General features: G+C 34.9%; 1 protein-coding gene across 1 annotated transcript in view; it reads right to left on the bottom strand.

Moving 5' to 3' along the window:
• The window catches only part of l(3)L1231 (zf-C3Hc3H domain-containing lethal (3) L1231), a 281,991-nt gene that overhangs the window by 23,928 nt on the left and 235,623 nt on the right, over window positions 1–22,440 (bottom strand). The window contains exons 7-8 of the mRNA XM_090412243.1: window positions 19,892–20,032; window positions 16,851–16,988 (exon numbers count right to left, since the gene is read on the bottom strand). Of these exons, the coding sequence (XP_090268369.1) occupies window positions 16,851–16,988; window positions 19,892–20,032 (279 nt within the window). The remainder of the gene's footprint in view (window positions 1–16,850; window positions 16,989–19,891; window positions 20,033–22,440) is intronic.

Genomic DNA, 22,440 nt, shown 5'->3' with positions numbered 1-22,440 from the left:
TAAGACTGGAGAGAGGAGGAGATCTATTTATTCTAATGAACACTTAAAACAGAACACAATTATCAATACCATACTTTTCAGTTAATGGCTATAATCCCTATAAAACAGATTAATACATTCTCCCTCACCCCAACATACAAGCAAAGTGCTAAATAAATATTTAAATTTCTTAAATTTGATTTTCTGTAGTTTTAATTATTTGATAGCAATGTGTAACAGAAAGGCTTAGTGAAAATGGAGCTGTCACCATATAACCAACCTGTAGGGCTAAATATCAGTTGTTTATTTAGCAGCTCCATTATTACTAAGCTTTGCTGTTACAAATTGGTGGTAAGCAAATATAATTTTCACATTATGGAAGTTTGTACTAACACACCACATGCAGTGCATCTCTTTATAAGGATTAAATGGAAGGAAACAAACTACGAGATCATAAAAGCTGTTACAGGAACTAAAGACGGTGTTGTTTTTGGAGTCAGCATCACCACTCCTTGAGTATTGCATTAATTAACCCAAAATTTAGAAGAATGGCTTTAGTCCAAAGGCTGTAGATCACTGGAAATCCAGCCTCTAGAGATACACCAAATTTTTGTGTTCACTACAATTCTGAAATTTTTCAATAATTACTAATGATGGTTTGAAATCAAGCCAAATACTGCTAGCTCTCACTACAGCAAACTTAAAGAGACCACAGAAACAGCTAATTATAATGGACAGTTTGTTATAATGAATATCATTTGACATAGCATTATGCTTATGAGGTTTTAATCAGAACTATTCAGTAGTTTGTAATAGTAGTGTCTGCTCTGGTGAGAACTGACTGTAACAAATTTAAGCTGTTCTAAAGACAAAACAAAAATGCCTAGAGTGATCATAGTGTCTAAATCTGCTCCTCATTTATCTAGCTGACAATGACCATAATGCTTCATGTTGGAGATTTAATGTATTAAAATAGTGGAAACGGGTTAAAAATTATCTGAATCCTTCCAACATTTCATCTCAGTCACTGAAACATCTTCAGAGAGCACACACACACACACACACACAGTCAACAAAATATTAAATGAAACATGAAGATATAACACAACACTAGAATCTTATCTAGGTAGGGACCCTCCATGGGCATTTGTAGAAGACCTAAGTCAGAAACTGGGATATCTGAGGATTAATGTTTCCTAAATTTTGGAAAGTTTCTTGCATCCATATATACAGGTATCCCTTGCTTAACGTGATTTGATTAATGCAGCGAAATTAATTGCGACAATCCCTTGATATATACGCAGCAAGAGTTTTGATTAACGTGCCTTTAAATTTACCATGCAAAAACATGCAAGCCTCGAGGAGTGTTTCTGACCGAGAGAAAGAAAGTCGTAAGCAGATGATGTCATTCCTCCCATTAAGCATTAAGAGTGGGTATATTACAAGCTGCAATTGTTCTGGTGTATTTTAAAAATACAGTAGAACTTTGCGTTTAGATAATGCACCTGGTCATCCAAATTCTCTTGATGATCTGTGTGATGTGAAAATTTAATTTTTTCTATCAAATACGACATGGGCTTCATTGCAACTTTCAAAGCCTGTTTTCTTAAAAAGACATTCTCAAAGGCAGTAGAAGCAACAACGGGAGAAAATACGCTTACGCTACAAGAATGTTCAAAAAATTTTAACATTAAACATGCAATTGAAAACATTCATGGCTCGTGGGAGCAAGTGTCTTCTAGCTGCATGAAACCTTTTGCCAGAATGCTCTAATGACTTAGGTGGTTTTCAAAATTCTGTGAACAACGTGGTTGAAGAAATCGTTGCAATTGGTGAAGACTTTGGTTTTGATGGTGTTGATGCAGAAGATGTTAAAGAATTATTGGATTCAAATTCAAAAGATTTCAGTGACAATGATGAAATTGAACAACTCGCATATGAAGACAACAAACAAATGGAATGTGAAGATGAAGTTCCAAAGGAGATAACAATCAAAGAACTGGATGGAATATTTTGCAGTTTAGAAATGCTTAAACAGCAAGTAATGGATATGGATCCAGATGTTAATCAAAGAATGCTTGTTTTTGCCGAGGTCTAGATTTTGCTTGTTATCATAGAATTTATGCTTATAAGATAAAAAACAAACTGTTCAAATGACTCGATAACTTTTTTGATAAAAAAAACTCCAATAACTAATGTAGGTACAAGCATTTATTAAACATTTACTTTACATTCATTTTTTATCTTTCCTAAAAGAGTAACATATAAAACGAATCATTAATACAGTAATTGATCATGGAAGAATTGTACTTTTTACCATTAATTATTATATTTGATTAATGATTTTGATATATGCGGTAACATCGGGATTAATTAACCGTGTTAATCGAGGGATATCTGTATTTAAATTTTGTGAAGGTTAGGTCATACCTCAGTAACTTGCTCATGCTTTTTAATACAGTGACAGGTGAGTTGGATAAAGGTAATGGATTTACAGTAATACTGCTGGACTTTGCATATGCTTTTGACAGGATGCCACATGGAATTCTAATCAATAAACTGCAGTACATGGGGATAGATATAGGGTTGGTGTGAGGGATAAGAGGTTCATTCAGGAGTAGAGTCCAAAAGAAGCCAGTGACTAGTGGAGTGCTGCAAGATTCTGTTCTTGGACTGCTACTGTTTAATTTGTTCATTAATGATATAGGAAAGGATCTGGGAGGAAATGTTCAGTTATTTGCTGATGATGTAAAGCTGGATACAGCAATAGTTAATACAGGTGATGTCAAAATTTTGCAGGATGATTGGATAGACTGGCAGTCTGGGTAAAGGAGAATGGATATTAGTTTAATGTGGGGTTATGCATTTTGAGGTAAAAAGATTACCAGCTGTACTTCAGGAAATTGATGAAGACAGAGATTTGGGAGTGTTGGTGGATAGGGAGTCGAAGTTTAATGGGCACGTAGCAAAAGAGCATAAACCAACTCACTGTATTACTTGGTTAATGAAGAATGCTTTGACAAGAAGAGTGCAGGTTATTATTTCTTTTTATCAATCCTTGATAAGACTTCATTTTGGCAACTGTGCACAGATCTGGTCACCTGGATTTCTTGGTGATGAAGAAGAGACGGAGATGATCCAGAGGCGAGTGATGAAGATGGTAGTAGGTCAATGGAATAAATCTTACGAGAACAGGCTGAATATTTGTGGGTTACAGAAATTGGTTGACAGGTGGAAAATGGGTGATATGATTGAGACATATAAATTACTGAAGGGTTTTTACAAGATTAATATAGAGGAAATTTTTTGGAACAGGTCTGGTGGTGGATGAACTAGGGATTATCCTTGGAAAGAGTGAGCAAGAGTGTAGTTAGCAAGCATGTTAGAACTAGAATTTTGTCTCAGTCACTGAGACATTGCAGCCAAAGTAGAAATTTCATCAGATTTCTCTATCAGTTGAAAAAGAGTTTCTAAAGGCTCTCTTTGCTTTTGCTCAGACTCTTTCTCCTTTATATTAGAAAATGATTTGACAGGAAATATCAGTTACTTATTGATGATGATGCAAAACTGGAAAGAGTGACGATAAATGAAGGTGATGCAGAGATCTTGCAGAATTATGCCATATTGTTATTCTATTTAAGTAATTCTACAAGATCTCTGCATCATCTTCATTTATCATCACTCTTTGCCAGTTTAATGTGGTCAAGTGTAAGGAGATGCACTATGGGAAGAAAAGGTCACAAGCTCTCTACCATATTTCTCTTTATCGAGCCTTGATAAGACTCCATCTTGACTACTGTTTGGGCGGCAGTTTGGGAGTTTCTTGGTAATGAGGATGTGGAGAGGATCCAGAGGCGAGTGACCAAGATGGTAGCAGGTCTATGGAATGAACCTTATGATAACAGGTGGAAGATTTGTAGGTTACAGAAACTGGTTGACAGGTGGAAAAGGAGTGATATGATTGAGACATACAATTTACTGAGAGGTTTTTACAAGATTAATTCAGAGGAAATTTTCTGGGACAGGTTTGGTGGTGGGAGAACTACGAATTATCTTTGGAAAGTGAGCAAGAGTGTAGTTAGCAAGGGTGTTAGAACTAGAATTTTGTCTCAGTCACTGAGACATCTTCAGGGATTACAAGTAACTCTCGTAACACACACACAACACTAAATGAAACACGTGGGTGACTGCACATTCCAAAAACAGTTTTTTTTCTGCTAAATTAACTGATAGAGCAAGGTGTTTTATTTTCCAGAAGATTCTATGAGTAGTATCCAATGCATGGTATCCACAAAACCATAATTAACCACAGTCACAATTGCATATTTTCTGTTCATCTATGCAGGTGGTTTTTGATCTACTTGTGTGAAAAAAGTATGCCAACTTGAAGAAATAGGTAACTTTATATATATTCCAGGAACTGAGAGAGAGAAGGGAGCTGATCTTTAGCGGAGTGGATAAGCATAGAAAGTTTCAAGTGGAACTTGAAAGCTGTAATGACCCAGTCCTTTTTCATATGTATCTTGGAGGTTGGAGATAGTAATGGTATTACCACAATCCTTCTGAAGATGGATTGCAGGGAGGATTGATTATTATTTTTAATTTCTGTAGGAACTGTAGCCACTGGATAAGAAGATGTGTACATTATTATTATCTGAGACCTCCAAGGAGTCAAGGACTGATTGAGGGAGGCTATAAATCACCCAAACCAGCTGTCATATCTTCCCTTAAATTCATTCACACTAGATGCACTCACTACTCCTAAAGGCAAACTATTCCACTCACTCACTGCTCTCTGGGAGAAAAACCTAGCTCTTCTCCCTTCCTTGACCTGCAAATAAATTTAACTTCCATAGATGTTAAATATAACGAAAAATTTCATCAGATGATATCCTATAACACCCATTCAAAAGTTCACAGACCTCCATCATATCACCCCTCTTTCTCCTGTTAAGCAGAATCTGCAATCCACATACTCATAATCTAAATCCCATAATCTAGAAATAATCTTTGTAACTCTTCTTTGCACCCTTTCCACAGCTTCTTTATCACCTTGGAACCTAGGAGACGAAATCTGTACGCAGTAATCCAGGTGTGGTCTTATCAAAGCCTTATAAAGAGGCAAAATGACTTCCATATCCTTACATGTCAAGGTTCACTTCAACATCGCAATTATCCTCTGAGCTGTATTTGCAACTTTTGCTATTCAACCTTCAAATTCCTATCCACGAATATGCCATGATCCCTTGCTTCCTGTTTCTTGCAGCATAACCCACTAACATAATAATCCGCTGGAACTCTAATCATGCCAAAGTGCATAATTTACACCTACTAACATTAAACCGATAGCCATTTTCATTTGCCCAAATTTCCAGCCTTTCAAATCATTTTTGTAAGTGCTGAATATCAGTAGCATCCCTGATTGCCCTGCCTATCTTGGCATCATCAGCAAACAATTGCACATCTGCTTGATGTCATTAATGTATAGACTGAACAATGGCCCAAGGACTGAACCCTGAGGTAAACCACTGGTCACCTTAAATCTGGCAGATTCGCACCCAGTATACCACTTTTTGACATATGTCTGTCAACCATCTCCTGATCTGAGTCAAGAGTTTATATTCCAATCCCATATTCTCCAGTTTATGTAACAGCCTTTTGTGTGGTATCCTATCAAATGCCTCAGAAAAACCCAACATTATCATAGTGTATTCATTCCCTTTATCCAACTTGGCCATAACATTGTTATAAAATATGAGCAAATTGCTAAAGCATCACCTCTCTTTAGTAAACTCATGCTACTCCTAGCAGAGTATAGCTTGTCTGTCTACCCATTTCTGTATGCGAGTTTTTACCAACTTCTCTAAAATCTTCACCACTACACCAGAGATACTGATAGGTCAGTCGGTAGTTAGACACATCGGTTTTTTGCACCACTCTTGTACAATGGAACTATCATACATTCCTTCCATTTCTGTAAAATCATTCCTGAACTGAGACTCAAGTTATAAAAACATGTGAAAAGCCTAGCCAATTTGGCTGAATATTCCTTTAGCAAATGGGCTGATATTACATCTGTCCCTATAGACGACAAATTCTTTTATTATTATTACATGACATCTCCAGGGAGTCCAAAGACTCATCGAGAGAGGGCATCTATTCTATAACTCTGTCTCCACCACTCAATCAACGAACCACAACTACACCGACAACCACCACTAGAATTTCCACAGACCATCGCAAACATCCATGCCCACGGTGGGATTCGAACCCACAGCCTTTTGGCTGGTTAGCGTATTCTTATCCAGGTATGCAACAGCTCTTCAACCTCATTTTCATGAACCTTTAACTCTTCATCCAATGTAGTAGTAGCACTGTGCACCATGTTATATACATCTGGTTGATATATCTTAGCAAAGTGAGCACTCATTAACTGAACAATCTCATTAGCTTTCGATACTCAAGTACCATCTGCATTCAGTCAAGTTGTTCTTTCACATTCATTCTTTCTTTCTTTCTTTCTTTTGCTTGTGGCACAATGATAAAATTCTTTTGGATTGCCTTTAGCTTGCATGGACAATTTCTTTTAATACTCTGATTTAACTTTCTGCACAATACTCGTTATTTTTTCTGGCCTGAATATTATATATTTCATAATCCTCTCACTCTTATTCTCACGATATTCTTTCCACATCATCTTCTTCTTGTAGATCTCTTGCTTAATAACGTTGCACATCCATTTCATTCCGAACCTATTAATTCTTTGAACAATAGGGATACATTTAGATAACACCTCATTTAAGCACTTTTTCACAAATTTTCATGCATTGCTGATATTTTTCTTATTCAATAACTGATAGCATGGGACCAAAGATAGTATTCTCCTAAGTTGATCATAATTTCCAGCTTTGTAGTTCAACATGTAACCTATTTTAATTAGAGCATCAATACAATTAGATACTTCCCAAGAAAGTACAGCATGATCACTGTAACCAATTGGTGAGACCCCTTCTGATGCTATGAGCAAATCCAACACTCTTTGACCTTGAGTTCCCTCTTTCACACTGCTTGAGAAATTTGTCTTGCAACAATTCAATAAATTCCTCTTTTTTCTTATCATCAGATTTCCCTTCTACCCAATCAATATTTGGAAAATTAAAGTCACCCATAATGACCATTCATTTGATACCCATAAGGCTAAATTGCAGATGGATTTCTTCATCACCTGCAACTGAGTTGCCAAGTCTGTAGCAACACTCCACCATATATTTCATTTTGTTAATCTCCACTTCACACCAGGTAGACTCAAACTCACTGCTACACGGTACATTGTTACCATCATTGTTTTCTTGTGTTTCTACCCTAACTGGACTTAAGTCATCTGATATCATTAATAGTACTCCTCCTTCTATCCTATCTCTTCTGTCATTCCAAAAAATAGTATACCCATTACACTCGATCACATGTATAGCTGATTCTGATAGCCAGGTTTCACTAATGCCAACAATCTTAGGCCAAATCATATTCAATAAAGCAACAAATTCAATCCCTTTGTTTCTGATGCTCCTGGCATTTGCATATAGACTAGCCTATTCTTATAATTAGATGTGGAATCTATTTGGTCTTGTTCTATAATTTTCTCTTTTCCCTCTCCACACATACTTAAAAGGTCCAAACACAAAGCATATTTGTCAACCTCTTCACCACATATATAACAATGTTCAAAGACATTCATATCTTTATCACATTTGCATACCATAGCTGAACTTTCACACACATTTTTTCCATTCCTCCCTTGATGATCTAGTTTCTCTGATTCTCTGCATTGGGTCTCATCATATCAAGAAGTAATTTTTCCAGGCTCCTGATGCTAAATGAATTAAGTGCAGGCCATCCCTCTTATACAAGTTTTTTCTGCTAATAGACACACTCCACACATATCTAAAACCCCACATTCATTTGTTCTATACAGCCTGCACATGGAATCATTTGCTATCAAAGCTCTCCTTCTTTACTTGGGGTACTATTGTATCTGGATAGCAAACCTATAGTTTTTACACTTCTTCCAACAGACCTTTTATATCTTCTCTCATAATATATTTGTCACTACTTAAATTATTAGTACCTACCAGAACTACTATCTCCTTTATTTTTTGTTTTTTAATTACGTTCGTTTTTTTTTTTTCATTTTCATCCCCATGAAACTAGAAATGGTGACTCCCTCAGCAAGCGCAAATTTTAAGATTGAGTCACCATACTATATCATGTCTTTTTTTCTTAGATTTCAACTGACTATCTTGTTGTTATTAATATTATGATTACCAAGTTCAGTACTTTTCTGCCTCTTCTTGTTCAGATCCTTTTTCTTATTCTGCCTAAGTTTAGTGAAATGTTTTTCCACCTTTTCCAATTCTCTGGTCGATTTTCTAATAATTTCTTTTAATCAAGATATTTCTAATGTCAATTTATCCTCAGATAAATTATCATCATCACTGCAGCAGTACTTTTGTTCATCAGGACAAACGCTCTCCTCAGAAGTTAACAACTTGAGCTTTAGTCATTGCCTTGCTGTGACGAGTTTTTGGCACCATTCTTAAGAGTAGTAAAAACTAATAATATTTCTACAATTATGTTATAAAATAGCTGGAGTACAATAATTACATAAAAAACTACAATAATATACTAAAAATGCACAATTAAATCTAAGAAAACACTTAATAAATCAACAAAAATCACAGATCTTTCAGGAGCACATCTTTTCATCAGATAGCCTAGACACCAAAATATGGTCAAGTTCTGTTAAAAGAGAGGTTTTAGTGGAACAAATTATAGACTCTACTGGTTAGAGTTTTAATGATGGCATACTGTTGAAAGGGGATGATGAGAAGAAAGTTTGTGAAAGTATCTGTCTGTGTGAGGGAGTTTTCTGTATACAGCGAAGGAGCTGTTGTAATAGGTTTCACGGTATGATAAGAACACAGATGGTTAAGAAAATAACTATTTATTAACTTCAAAGCTAATAAGTTAATAAATAGTTATTTTCTTAACCATCTGTTATCATACCGTGAAACCTATTACAACATGTCTGACGAACACATAAGCCTATCCACGCGTACAGTGAAGGAGAGTTTACCATTCAGAAGGCATGTAACTAAATGGACTAGGAAGAGTAGACTATTGTTAGTTTCTTTTCTATTGTAAACTGGATTCTTACATGTAGACTGTCAAGGTGACAGAGGAAAGAGTCTAATGTGTCTGTGGGCCATGAGGCATTTCGTAAACACATGAGACTTGTGTTTTGAAATGCCTCTGAGTAATTACATACCAATTTAAAAAAAAAAAATGCAGACTGATTGAAATGTTAAAGAAGCAATGCAAATTTTGACACTCCAGGAAGTTGAAAATAATACAGTTTATGTGTTTCTTTTAGTTATTTTTTTTATTATTATTAAAAATACTTTATTAAAAAAAGTCCAACCTATCCTGGACATCTCAATATATTGCAAACAAAAAGTGTTCATTTAAAGAGTTATTTGGCTTCTTAGCAGTCTCTCTCATCATGTTGGTTCTTCTTTAGGATGATAAGTAGGTGAACAATTAAAAGTTTTAAGTAAAAATAAATAAACTAATAAATAATTTGTTAAATAAATAAAGCCGGTCACAGATGGATATTTATTGGAGAAGTAAATATTGTGCAAAAATTCATGCACACCACTGCTTTAGAAAGTCAAAAAAAGATAAATTCCTTTTGGAATTTTTTTTTTCTTGTACAAGAAAGGTTTGTTAGCCCCATCTTTTCAATTTTTCATTATTTTCTGAGTATTCCTACTAGAAATTCACTGAAATAACAAAAGTACAATGCTATTCTTCACATTACAGTTACTGATGTATAGTCATGCAATTAAATTTCTGCTTTTATTTGGATATAAATTTAAATACTACAAATTCTCTCCGCCCTTTTGTTTTTATGATCAGAAATAATAACTACTTAAATGTAAATGGAAGATGTGATAATTAGTAATGCTAGTGTAAACATTTAGCAAAGGAATCTTATCCCTCGTTGTTGGATAATATGTTGAGGTTCCAATTTAGTTATAAAACTGAATTGGAACCTCAACATATGGCAAGGGATAATAAGATCTTTTCGTTAGATGTTTAAAAAAAAAAATCTGAAATGCCATGCTGAATCTTATTTTCATCATTATCGAATTCCTGACACGTACACTCAAGGAATGTACAACATATGACAGTACTACATGAAAAATTAACATCACAACTAACTTCCTATCTACAATTTTCCTCCAAATCAATATGTTACCTGTCAAGACTTCAACATTATGAGATCTTATATTTCCATCTTCTAAAGCACTTTTTACTTATCAATCTTCGTTTTCCTCTAGGTTTTTTTCCTGCCACCCTGGCAGAGAAAACTTATTTTGCTAATCTTTCTCTCCCATTCTGTTTAAGTGACCAAACCACCTGAGATTAGCTTAACACATTTCTGTACGCTAACAACGTTAATTTCTTTCCTGATATCTTCGTTTTTAATATGATATTGCCATTGATACCATTTGTTCGTGCCCCCGATCTTTCTCAGGACTCTCAAATCTGCGGTCTTTGGTTAAGTGTTTTATTTCTAACCAAGTTCTCAGTCCATAAGTTAAAATTGGTTTGAACACTGTCTTGTATACAACTAATTTAGTGTTTTGACTAATTTCTTTCTTCTTCCATATCAATTTATTCAGGTGACTTCCAACAATACCAGCCTTGTTGATTATGTTGTCTATTTCCATATTTAATTTACCATCTTCACTAAAAATCATGCCTAAGTAGCTGAAATGTTTTACTTGTTCTATAGGTTCTCCATTCACAATGCAGTTGATATTTTCAATGCTTCTGCCTTTTCGTTGTCTTTGTATTGCTATTGTTGATTTTCATATCAAATTTATTACAACAGTTATTCAATTTATTCAGAGAATCTTGCAGACTTGTACTGTATTTAGAAGTATAACATCATCTGCATAAAACAAAGAGCAGATATTAACATCTCCAATTTTGTTACCAGGTTTAATACTACTTTCTTTTATAATGTGATCCATATAGATAATGAATCACAGAGGGTATAATGTACATCCTTGTCTGACACCAGATTTAACATTAAACCATCTTCCTGTACTTCCTTCAATTCTAACTGCTGACGTACACCTCAAATAAAGACTAAGTATTGCTTGATATAATGCCCCATTAACACCATATAACTGCAGCGTATTGAATAGCTTCTCTCTTGGCACCTTGTCATATGCCTTTTCCAAATCGACAAAACTTAAATACAGATCTTTGTTATATTCCCATGCTTTCTCGACTATTTGTCGTAAAGTGAAGATCTGATCCTGACAGCCTCTATTTGGCCTGAATCCAGCTTTTTTTTTTATCGGGAGGCTAGGAAGATACTTTCTCAAGAATGCTTTAAAAAAAATTTTTTTTAACCTGCATTTTGGTGGAATTGTAGTCTAGTGGGATGTAGGTAGAATGGTCTTGGAATATAATATCCATTTTATGACCATATTCAGTGGGCATTATGGACCTACTGTGGCACTGCCCTTATCCACTCTGGTGATAACTATACTCTTATATTTTCACAGCTTTCTTAGCATAGCAAATTGGCCAGAAGATAGATTTCTTTTAGGAGGCAAAGACCAGGAAAGAATATTGGTGACACCAAGTTTGATGTTGTTGGCTATTTCAGAAGCTAAGTTACAGATTTCACATTCTAAGTTGCACATTAAGTCTAATATCACAACAAAATTGTGCCTGACTATAAGGGCAGTGATGGAATCTTCATTAAGCCTTTCTGAAGACAGATTCACTATGGTATGAAAAGATTGAAATTTTGGCTGGGATATAGAAGTACCCAGACTGTTGTACTTTTTGATATGCTAATTGATTATTTTTAATTTTTTTTTTTTTAACAGATGCTTCTGAAATGTCCAAGAGAACGGACCAAAGTTCAGGGTAAAAGATTGCTGTGAGCTCTGGCCATAATGAGCTGATGGCAATGTGGGAAGTAGCAAGGCTGGCATACACTAGTGGCCAAAATTGTGGAAACCTTTTGGAAAAAGTGTATTTTTGAGATTTGATGGCTAATAACACCACTTTTTTTGGTGTAATGCCATAAAATTATATATCAATGGAAAGATAATTTAATCAAGAATGTAATGCAACAAAGTTTGTTCAATTATCTGTATTCCATGAAAAGTTATAGCCAAATAACCAGAAAAAAGAAGCACAACTTGCTTAGGTTGATACGAAGTAGCTTTTCTTCATTTGAATGTAGCCAATGAGCCAATAAGGTCAAAGTAGGATTTAGCTATTGATGTCATGTATTGGAGCTGAGAGGAGGACATTTGTCAGTGTTATGTGATTGCTATCAAGTTGGTGGTTTTTTGTGTGTTCTTTCATTTAGTGAGCTTGTAAAACATAATAAAATTAAAGAAATGGCACAAAGAGTTTACTGGTAACCCAGAAAGTGATGTAAAATAGTACTATTAAGTGAACAAGGCTACAGTTATGAAGAAATTAGAAGAAAAATTGGTAGATACTTAACCAAAGGTGGCATTTCTAAATTTTTGAAGAGGTATAAGGAGATTTAGTCACTACAAAACCAGACTGGAAAAGGCAGGAAAAGGTGCACAACAGCAAGTGATGATAGAAGAATTGAGAGACTGTGCCTACGTGACAGAAGAAAATCATCTGGGTGTATACAAGATGAAATGGAACAATACAATGTGAAGTTGAGTGCAAGGACTGTTCGCCGCAGACTACAGGAATTTGGTTTAAATGCTAAAATTCCATGAAAAAAGCCATTTTTATCTCTCAAACAAAGGTTGAAAAGATTAAACTGGGCTAAAACCCACGTTAACTGGACAGCGGAAGGGACAGTGTTATTTGGAGAGATGAAACTAAAATCTCTCTGTTTGGTAGTGATGGCATAAAATACGTAAGGAGAAGAATCGGAGAAGATTTGCATCCTGATTGCATTACACCTAGCGTGAAACACCCACTTAGTGTTATGATCTGGGGTTGTATGACATCAAAAGGTGTGGTTAATGGGAATATAAATGCCCTAAAATACATAAATGAAATACCTGAGCCAAAACTGAAGCCTTCCGCACATGGATCTTTTCCAAGATAATAAAGCATTTATATTTCAACTGGATTCAGCTCCATGTCATGTTGCTGCTGTGTGCAAAAAGTGGTTTCAAGATAATCATATTCCACTGCTGGAATGGTCTGGGAATAGCCCAGACCTTAACCCAATCGAAAATCTATGCAGCCGACTAAAGAAACTTGTTAGTCAGAAGCAACCCACCAATAAAACCCAATTAATAATTAGAAGAAACACACGTATAAACCACAGTGAAAATTATTTAATTGTAAATATTTCATCCTAAGTATCTTAGGACATCATCAGTACAGTATTTAAACAAAAATTAGGAATAACATACAGTTAGGGCACATGATTACAATAGAATCTCATGAAAACGTGCATAACATGCTAAAGTAGTACCAAAAAAAAAAAAAAAAAAAAAAAAAACGTTAATTATTTAACACAGTTTTGTATGATAATTTCCCATACTTTAGGAATAGTAAAAACGTCGTTGTGGTTAATTCCTAAAGTATGGGAAATTATCATACAAAACTGTGTTAAATAATTAACGTTTTTTTTTTTTTTTTGTACTACTTTAGCACGTTATGCACGTTTTCATGAGATTCTATTGTAATCATGCGCCCTAACTGTATGTTATTCCTAATTTTTGTTTAACTACTGTACTGATGATGTCCTAAGATACTTAGGATGAAATATTTACAATTAAATAATTTTCACTGTGGTTTATACGTGTGTTTCTTCTAATTATGAACGCACCACAGGTTTCGTTATTTAAAAAAAAAAAACCCAATTAATAGAAGTAATAATTCAATCTTGGTTTCACATTATAACAGCTGCAGAACTAAAAAACTTGGTTCACTCCACGGGAAGGCACTGTAAGGCCGAAATTAATGCTAAAGGTTACCCAACTAAGTATTAACTCACATTGTGAGAATTTTTGTATATCTCATTTTTTTCTATGTTTCACTTTTCTTCTTTATAACTGCTGTTCTAATAAAAAATCTTTCATAAAAGTTATTGCATTGCATTCTTGATTAAATTATCTTTCCATTGATATATAAATTTATGGCATTATATCAAAAAAACGTGGTATTATGAGCCATCAAACCTCAAAAATACACGTTTTCCAAAAGGTTTCCACAATTTTGGCCACTAGTGTACATTGCAGCGATCGGTTCTTGCAGCAGAGCAAAATTGGCACATATGTATATACGAGTTTTCTTTTTTAAATGGAACTTGATTTTTTGCTTTGATATTACTTATGTATCCCAACATCTTTTTAGAAAGGTCAGCCGATTTAGTTACCTCGATAACTGTATTGTCTTGCTTTGCATACTATCTGTTCACCATGAATAATCAGTATCTGTGTGTTAATGCATAAGTGCTGGAAGGACATCATATTGGAAGTTTACAACACTGGAAAAAAGATTAAAGAACTATTTTAAATCTTCCAATATTTCATCTGTCACTGAGGAATCTTCAGGAAGTACAAACCAATGCTTATAGCACACACACAAAGACAACACAAAAAATCCATTAACCAAATTCCACCCCAGACCTACAGTAGATGCCACTGATTCCCAATGCCACAAATTATGTTCCCAGGATTTCCAGCTCTAGGGATTTGTCAAACAGTTAACAAAATCTCTTATCTCCCTTACTGCTCATGCTAAATTCTACATAAAAAAATTCTACCCATTTGAAAACTACTATTGAAAATAAGTTTAAAAAAAGTTTTTCCTTCCAATATCTTATATCTCTTTTCCTTTCTCATTCATTCTGGATATTTCTCTTGGAAGAATAAAATTTACAAACAGATGAGGGGGGGACGAACACTATGGATTCCCCATTTCTCACCCTCACTTGTCAATTTTTATGGAAAAAATTTGAAAAACAAACCATAGACTCATTCTCCTCAAACCTGGAGGTTTAAGCACTGGAAAAAGATTAAAGAACTATTTTAAATCTTCCAATATTTCATCTGTCACTGAGAAATCTTCAGGGAGTACAAACTAACGCTTGTAGCACACACACACACACATCTGGCTAAGATATGTTGATGACGTGTTCTCTATTTGACCTCATGGCCCAGACGCATTCGACTCTTTCCTCTATCATCTTGATAGTCTATGTCCAAGAATCCAGTTTACAATGGAAAAGGAAGCTAACAAAAAACTGCTTAGACATTTTAGTTACATCCCTTCCAAATGGTACCCTCTCCTTCACTATATTCAGAAAACCCAATCACACAGGCACATTCATTCACAAACTTTCACCTCCCCACACAAAATGGCATCATTAAAATTAACCAGTTGAGTCCACAATTCAGGGGGAACCTCTCTTTCAACAGAACTCAACCACATACACATTTCTTATCCACTGGCTGCAGTAATTAAAAAAATAATCAATTCTTCCTGCAATCCATGACCATCTCTTCAGAAGGATTTTAGGAATGCCATCACCACCCCTAATGTCTAGGATACATCCAAAAAAACAGATAGGTCCTTAAAGAAATACAACCTCTGTACAGCTTTTAAGTCCCACCTGAAACTTCCTACTCCTATCTGTTCCACTAAAGATCAGCTTCCTCCTCTCTCAGTTCCTGGAGTATATAAAGTTCCCTATTCCTGCATTTTGGCATGCTTTGGTCAAGTAGGCAAATCAGCCACCACAAACATGAGCACAAACAATATGCAATTGCGATTGCAACTGTGGCTATGGTCAATCTGGTCTTGCGGACTATGCCCTGGATACCATTCATAGGAACAAAAAAGCATCATGCTCCATCACAGTAAATTTAGAAAATAAACGGTTTTCGGAATCTGCAGCTGCCCTCAGAAATCAACAGAATTTAAATAGTACAGATACAAGAAACTTCGCAAAATTTGAGAAACATTAACTAGGTCTTCTCCAAATGCCCACAGAGCATGCCCCACTTAGATAGGACACTAGTGTTATTTCGACATGCCTCATTTAGTATTATGTTGCCTTGTGTGTGTGTGTGTGTGCGCGCACGAGTGTCACAACTGTTAGTTTGTATTCCCTGAAGATATCTCAGTGATTGAGATATAATATCAGAAAAATTAAATTAGTTTTTTTTAATCCTTTCCCAGTGCTGTAATACTCCATTAAACCTCCAATATGATGTCCTTCCACCACTTCAGCCTTAACACATAGACCATAATACGTGAATGAAAATTTTACAGTAAATAATTCACATAAGTTTACCTACTTTCATTACTGGCAGTCATTAACTGTTTAAGATGTCAGTAGGTATTCAAATCATTTTGCTTAACTAAGACGAGGTAAGGTAAAAAAGCATTCCTGGAAAAAACATTAACAGACTGGTTAACAGAGCATTCAGGGCAAACTGAATGATCTTAGAGAGTCTCATTTATGCCCTAATCTCCAAGAACTTTTACTGTGTTGTTATATTTTTAAAATCTATTTTTTTTTTCCATTTGCAAGCACCTATGCTTATATTTTATGTAATAATTATTTGTTTGCATACCTTCAGCAGATAGGGGAGTTCAGGTCAGCATTCCTCACTGAAATACACATTATATCCCTCCATCCCCCAAGAATGCCAATTTGCAAAGAACATGCCCAAAGTATCCTTGCCTAAATCCTCTGATTTAATCAAGGGGTCTCTGTACATAATAAATAACCCAGTTTATCTGATAAAAACATAATTACTACCTACCTACAAAAAGATCATTAAAAGCATCATCTGGAATTTTATTGAGGACTTCTGTAAAATCATGTTCTTCTAATAATTTTGTTGCCTGATTTGCTAATTCTGCTGTATCAAGGGGTAGTTCTAGGGATTTGTCAATTGCACCTACAGCAATCAAAAAAATAAATTAGAATTTAATAAAACTGCTAATGAAATTTTTCTAAGTAGCTTAAAAAAACTTTGCTAAAATTTATAACTATTATTATTACTATTCATTTAGACTCTTCAAGAACAATGGGGGGGGGGGGATGTATCTTCAAAGTCACACAATGCCCAAATACTTAATCATACTTTTTTTTAAAAAACATTCACTGAAGATGCACTCACTACATTCAAACTACATGGGGCTCTTCCATGTCACACATATTCAAATGTGCTTTTATAAATTAATTCTTTGTAAAATGTTAAAAGCCTACAATTTGTTTGGGTCTGATAACATCTGCCTGAGCATATATGGCACAGTCAGATTAGTAAAAATTTCATTCTTCTCTCGTGAGAAATGCTAGCACTCCACCAGAATATGACAAATGGTGAGATGTGCATTACATTTTTTTCACACATAGGTGGATCATCAGTCCTCACTAAATAAGGATGTGTAAGATGACTGTGACCTATGCAGAGCCTAATAAGTACAATTCCTCTCTTCTGTTTCTATGCTGACTAGACTGCCAATGTTTAATCTAATGAAATTTGTTTAAAAGTGCTACCAACCATCACGAATACTACTGGGAAATTAGCTTTTATTATTTATTTATTTTTTACTGACAACTGACAAACAGTATGTAGAAAAAGGAATGAGCTGATCTAACAAAACCAAATATCAAAAGCAATAGTTACAGAACCTCACAAAACACTGGATATGGATTGTAAACAGGAGAGTACATGGTCTGTAAAGAACTCAATCATTCTGTACACATTACACACTTTGGGTAACATTTTCCTTTTACATAAAGAAGACAGGGGAAAGAGTATATTTTTTATATGGAAAACTGTCAGTGAATGGAATGCATTATCAGAATATGTTGTTAATGCAGGGAGTGTTAAGAATTTTAAGATTCAGTATGATATAAGGAAAATGCTACCTAAAGTGTGTATTGTGTACAGAATGATTGAGTTCTTTACAGATCATATACGCTCCTGTTTACAATCCACATTCAAGGCTTCCATTGGATGTGAATTGTAAACAGGAGCATACTCTTGGGAGATTCAGTTGAATGAATCTCCCAAGAGTCTGTTAACTCCACAGAGGGTGTAATAATAATAATATGTACAAGCTGAATGGAATGCAATTCTACTGTATAATTACTCTGGGTGATCAGCTCTCAGTAAATAAGAATGTACAAGATGACTGTGACCAATGTGAAACCTAGCAAGAACAACTTTCTCCCTTCTGTTTCTATATTGAGTAGACTTCCTGGCATGAAGACTGCTATTGGATAATTGGATATAATCTTATGAACTGTCTGTAGTCTGTACATGGTTCTGTCAAAGGGTATGTCGAAAAAGTATGAGCTGATTTAGCAGCTGCATCTGTGGTTTCATTTCCCTTAAATACAAAGTGCCTAGGAATCCAGCACAACTAAACATCAAAAATTAAGGGTTTCATTTCGTACAATAGGTTGTAAAACCTTACAACCTATTGTACATCTCATCTCCTGTGGATTGTACACAGGAGATGAGATGGCCTGTAGAGAACTCAGTGAGTCTGTATAAATTAACACAACTTTGGTACCATTTTTCTTTTATGTGTACAAGCTGAGTGGCATGCAACTCTGCTGTGTAATTACTGCAATCACGTGGGATCTGGTGGGATATAGTAATGTCAGGAAACACAGTAGCACAACCAACAGAGATCTCAGATCTTGAACCATTAGTATAGATGTGCAAGAAATCAGAACAGGCTGCCCTGTGTGCATTAAGCAACTGTAGGTATGCAGATGATGGAAAATGAATGACTTCTGTAGTTGACAAAAAAAGTGAGAGGTTGCAATATGGAGTGCAAATGTGCCATGAAGGAATGTTGTTATGATTTTTGCAGATAACATCGACATTCATGCTAACAGCTTGTATAATGCTACAACTTGAAAGTATGCTGAGTGGCGTATCGTGGTACAACTATTTTTGGAGAGTTCCAAAAGCCAAATTGTTTAGTTTTAAAAAAATAGCATTATCAGTTAAAAAATTGTGTTAGAATTAGACTGTATTGTTCAAGTTAAAAGTTTTGTCAGCTGGTCAAACTGGTCAATAGACCAATTAGGAAGTGTTATTAGGAAACCCGTAAATGAAATTTACTAGTTTCCTAAATTAAGTACACTGAAATGTTATGATATCTGATATATCTTTTGAGGGCAACATCAGAAAATGAAGATAAAACTTGGAGTTTTTCTTATTAATGCTAATTAAATTTACACACACACACACACACACACACACACACACACACACACACACACACACACACACACACACACACACACTAACATTATGTCTCTCACCCACACAATAAATAATTGGTGTTGAACAATAAGTATTTAAAAACTATTTTTGCTCTCTAGTTTTTTTGTTAATTCTGTGTCTTTTCTCTTTCCTTTCTTTCTTCTACTTTCTGATCAGGTGTCATACTTCCTAGGATTGGCATTATATTGGCATTATAAGTGTTAATGCTTCAATAGAGTGATCTATTAATTTAATACAATATAACCTTCTATCTTCACAAAGGGGTTATATGAGAAGATGCAATCCCCAGCACAAATATTATTATATTCTCTTCAGTCCTCAAATTTGTTAGCCATTTTTAATTTAATTTTCAAGTTTTAAACAAAATAGCAAACTTTTTTTCAAGAGTTCGCTATTTTTTTTAAAACTTGAAAATTAAATCAAAATCTCTCTCTCATTGTTAGATTACCTTGATGATGGGTTCACTAGGAAAATTTAGCAGAACAAACATTAAGAAAATGTTATACTTAAACTTTCATTGCCATGATGTTGAACAATGTGATTATACTTACCTGGAGAAAACTGACCTTCTAAGTCACTTCCCAAATCCGAATCTAAATGATTTCCTAAATCTTTTGAAATATCTTCTGTTGCTAGAGCACTATTTTCTGGACCCATAGTAGCATTGTCAAAACTTTCATTTCTTGGGGTATCTGAAAATGATATGTCAAACAATACAGTCATGCTACAATACCATTCCAATGCAATACAATAAAATAACAAAAAAGGTTAAAACAGCAAAATATAAATAAGTGGTACCATATCTGCTATAGATACAGTTAGGAGAACTTTATGCCAAGTAGAGGCTTTCCGAATGTCATATCTCAAACGATATTTGAGATACAAAAATGTTTGGAGAAAATTTGGAGAAAAGAGCAAAGCTAATAATAATGGCAAATACCTATTGGATTTCTGCTCAGGACATGGACTGGTTATTACTAACACAATTTTCCAACATAAAAATGTGCACAAATTCACATGGAGAGAAGATGCAAGGAACAAGAAAAGTCTCATTGACCATGTTATTGTTGATAGTGATGTTTCTCTGGTGCAGGACACAGAGGGTACAGAGGATTTGAAATTGGAAGTGATCACCATTTAGTCTTGAGCAGGATAAAATTGAATTTCATATTGAAAAGAAGAATATGTAAGAAAGTTTAAAAGCGAATAAAAGTTGAGTAGCTCTCAGATGTGAACTGTAGACTAAAATACACAAAGATTATTCAAGAAAAAATGAGTTTAAGAACAGGAACCAAACCTGAGAGATTCAGTGGCAAGCCCTGAAGAAAACATTGATTAATTCAGCCACAGAGGAATGTAGTGAGGTTGTCTGCAAGGATAGAAAAATCAGAACTCCATGGTGGACACAGGAAGTTAAAGAGGCAGTGAAGGAAAAGAAGAAAGCATATCAAAAGTTTCTGGTAAATAAGTCAGCTTGGGCTCTTAGAGAATACAGACAAAAGCAAGAATGCTAAACACTGTGTAAAACTAGCTAAACAAAAGTCATGGGAAGACTTTGGTAAAAACATAGAAAATAAATATTAAGAAGGTGGCAAGATATTCTGGAGGTTGTTGAAGAAGCTCAGAAACGGAGGAAAGAGTGCTGTAAAAGGAATTAGAGATGATAAAGGTGACATGAAAACTGGAGAAAAAGATATCCTTGAAGTATAGAGTAATCGAAAATTACTAAATGAAACAATCAGTGACAGCAGTGGTAAAAAACACTGACCAGGCATGCAATCAGGAATATATATCCATACTTGAAGTAGAAAAAGTCATCAAAAGCCTCAAATGTGGAATGGTAGCTGGAGTAGATGATATTCGACCAGAAATTCTCAAGTATGGAGGTATAAAAGTCTTACAGTGGCTGCACTGCATAGTTCAGAAGGCCTGGACAGAGGGACTAATTCCAGATGACTGGAGTAGAGCTCTCATAGTACCCATATATTAAAAAGAGATATAAAACTTAATGATATGAGAAAAACAGGATGATATGAGAATCACAGAGGCATTTCTCTACTGAGTGTTCCTGGTAAGATTTATACCAGTATACTTGAGAAACGGTTGAGAAGGATTGTGGAAGAGAAGCTTGGTGAAGAACAAGCTGGATTCGGGCCAAGTAGAGGTTGTCAGAATCAGATCTTCACTTTACGACAAACAGTTGAGAAGTCATGGGAATAAAACATAGATCTGGAAAAAGCATATGACAAGGAGCCAAGAGAGAGAAGCTATTCAAAACTCTGGAGTTCTATGGTGTCAGTGGGGCATTATATCAAGCAATACTTGTCTTTATTTGAGTTGTAAGTCAGCAGTTAGAATTGAAGGAAGTACAGGAAGATGGTTTAATGTTAAATCTGGTGTCAGACAAGGATGTACATAAATCCTCTCTGTTGTTCATTATCTATATGGATCACATTATGAAGGAAACTGGTATTAAACCTGATATCAAAATTGGAGTTGTTAGTGTCAGTTCTTTGCTTGATGTGGATGATGTCATAATTCTAAATAAATCAGCTACAAGTCTGCAAGATTCCCTCACTAAATTTAATAACTGTTGTAATAGATATGGTATGAAGGTCAGCAATAACAAGCCAGACAATGAAAATAGGCAGAAACATTGAAAATATCAACTGCATTGTAAATGGAGAACCTATAGAACAAGTAAAACATTTCAGCTACTTAGGCATGATTTTTAGTGAAGATGATACATTAAATATGGAAATAGACAACAGAGTCAATAAAGCTGGTATGGTAGGAAGTCAACTGAATTAATTTATATAGAATAAGAGAGAAATCAGTCAAAACACTAAATTAGTTGTATACAAGACAGTGTTCAAACCAATTTTAACTTATGGATTGAGAGCTGGGTTAGAAGAAGCCTGGAGACCTCTATGAGAGTCCAGAGAAAGATTATGGGGATGAACAGATGAACATCAATGGCAATATCATATTAAAAACAAGGATATTGGGAAAGAACTTGATATTATTAGCATCCAGGAATGTGTTAGCAGAGCTAATCTCAGGTGGTATGGTCAGTTAAACAGAATGGGAGAGGAAAGAT

Source organism: Typopeltis vanoorti, chromosome 22 (genome assembly GCF_054136105.1).
Source record: "Typopeltis vanoorti isolate ZY-2024b chromosome 22, IOZ_Tvanoo_1.0, whole genome shotgun sequence".
Classification (NCBI taxonomy): domain Eukaryota; kingdom Metazoa; phylum Arthropoda; class Arachnida; order Uropygi; family Thelyphonidae; genus Typopeltis; species Typopeltis vanoorti.
Note: the sequence above shows the minus strand (reverse complement) of the source record. Positions and strands in the feature narration are given on the sequence as shown.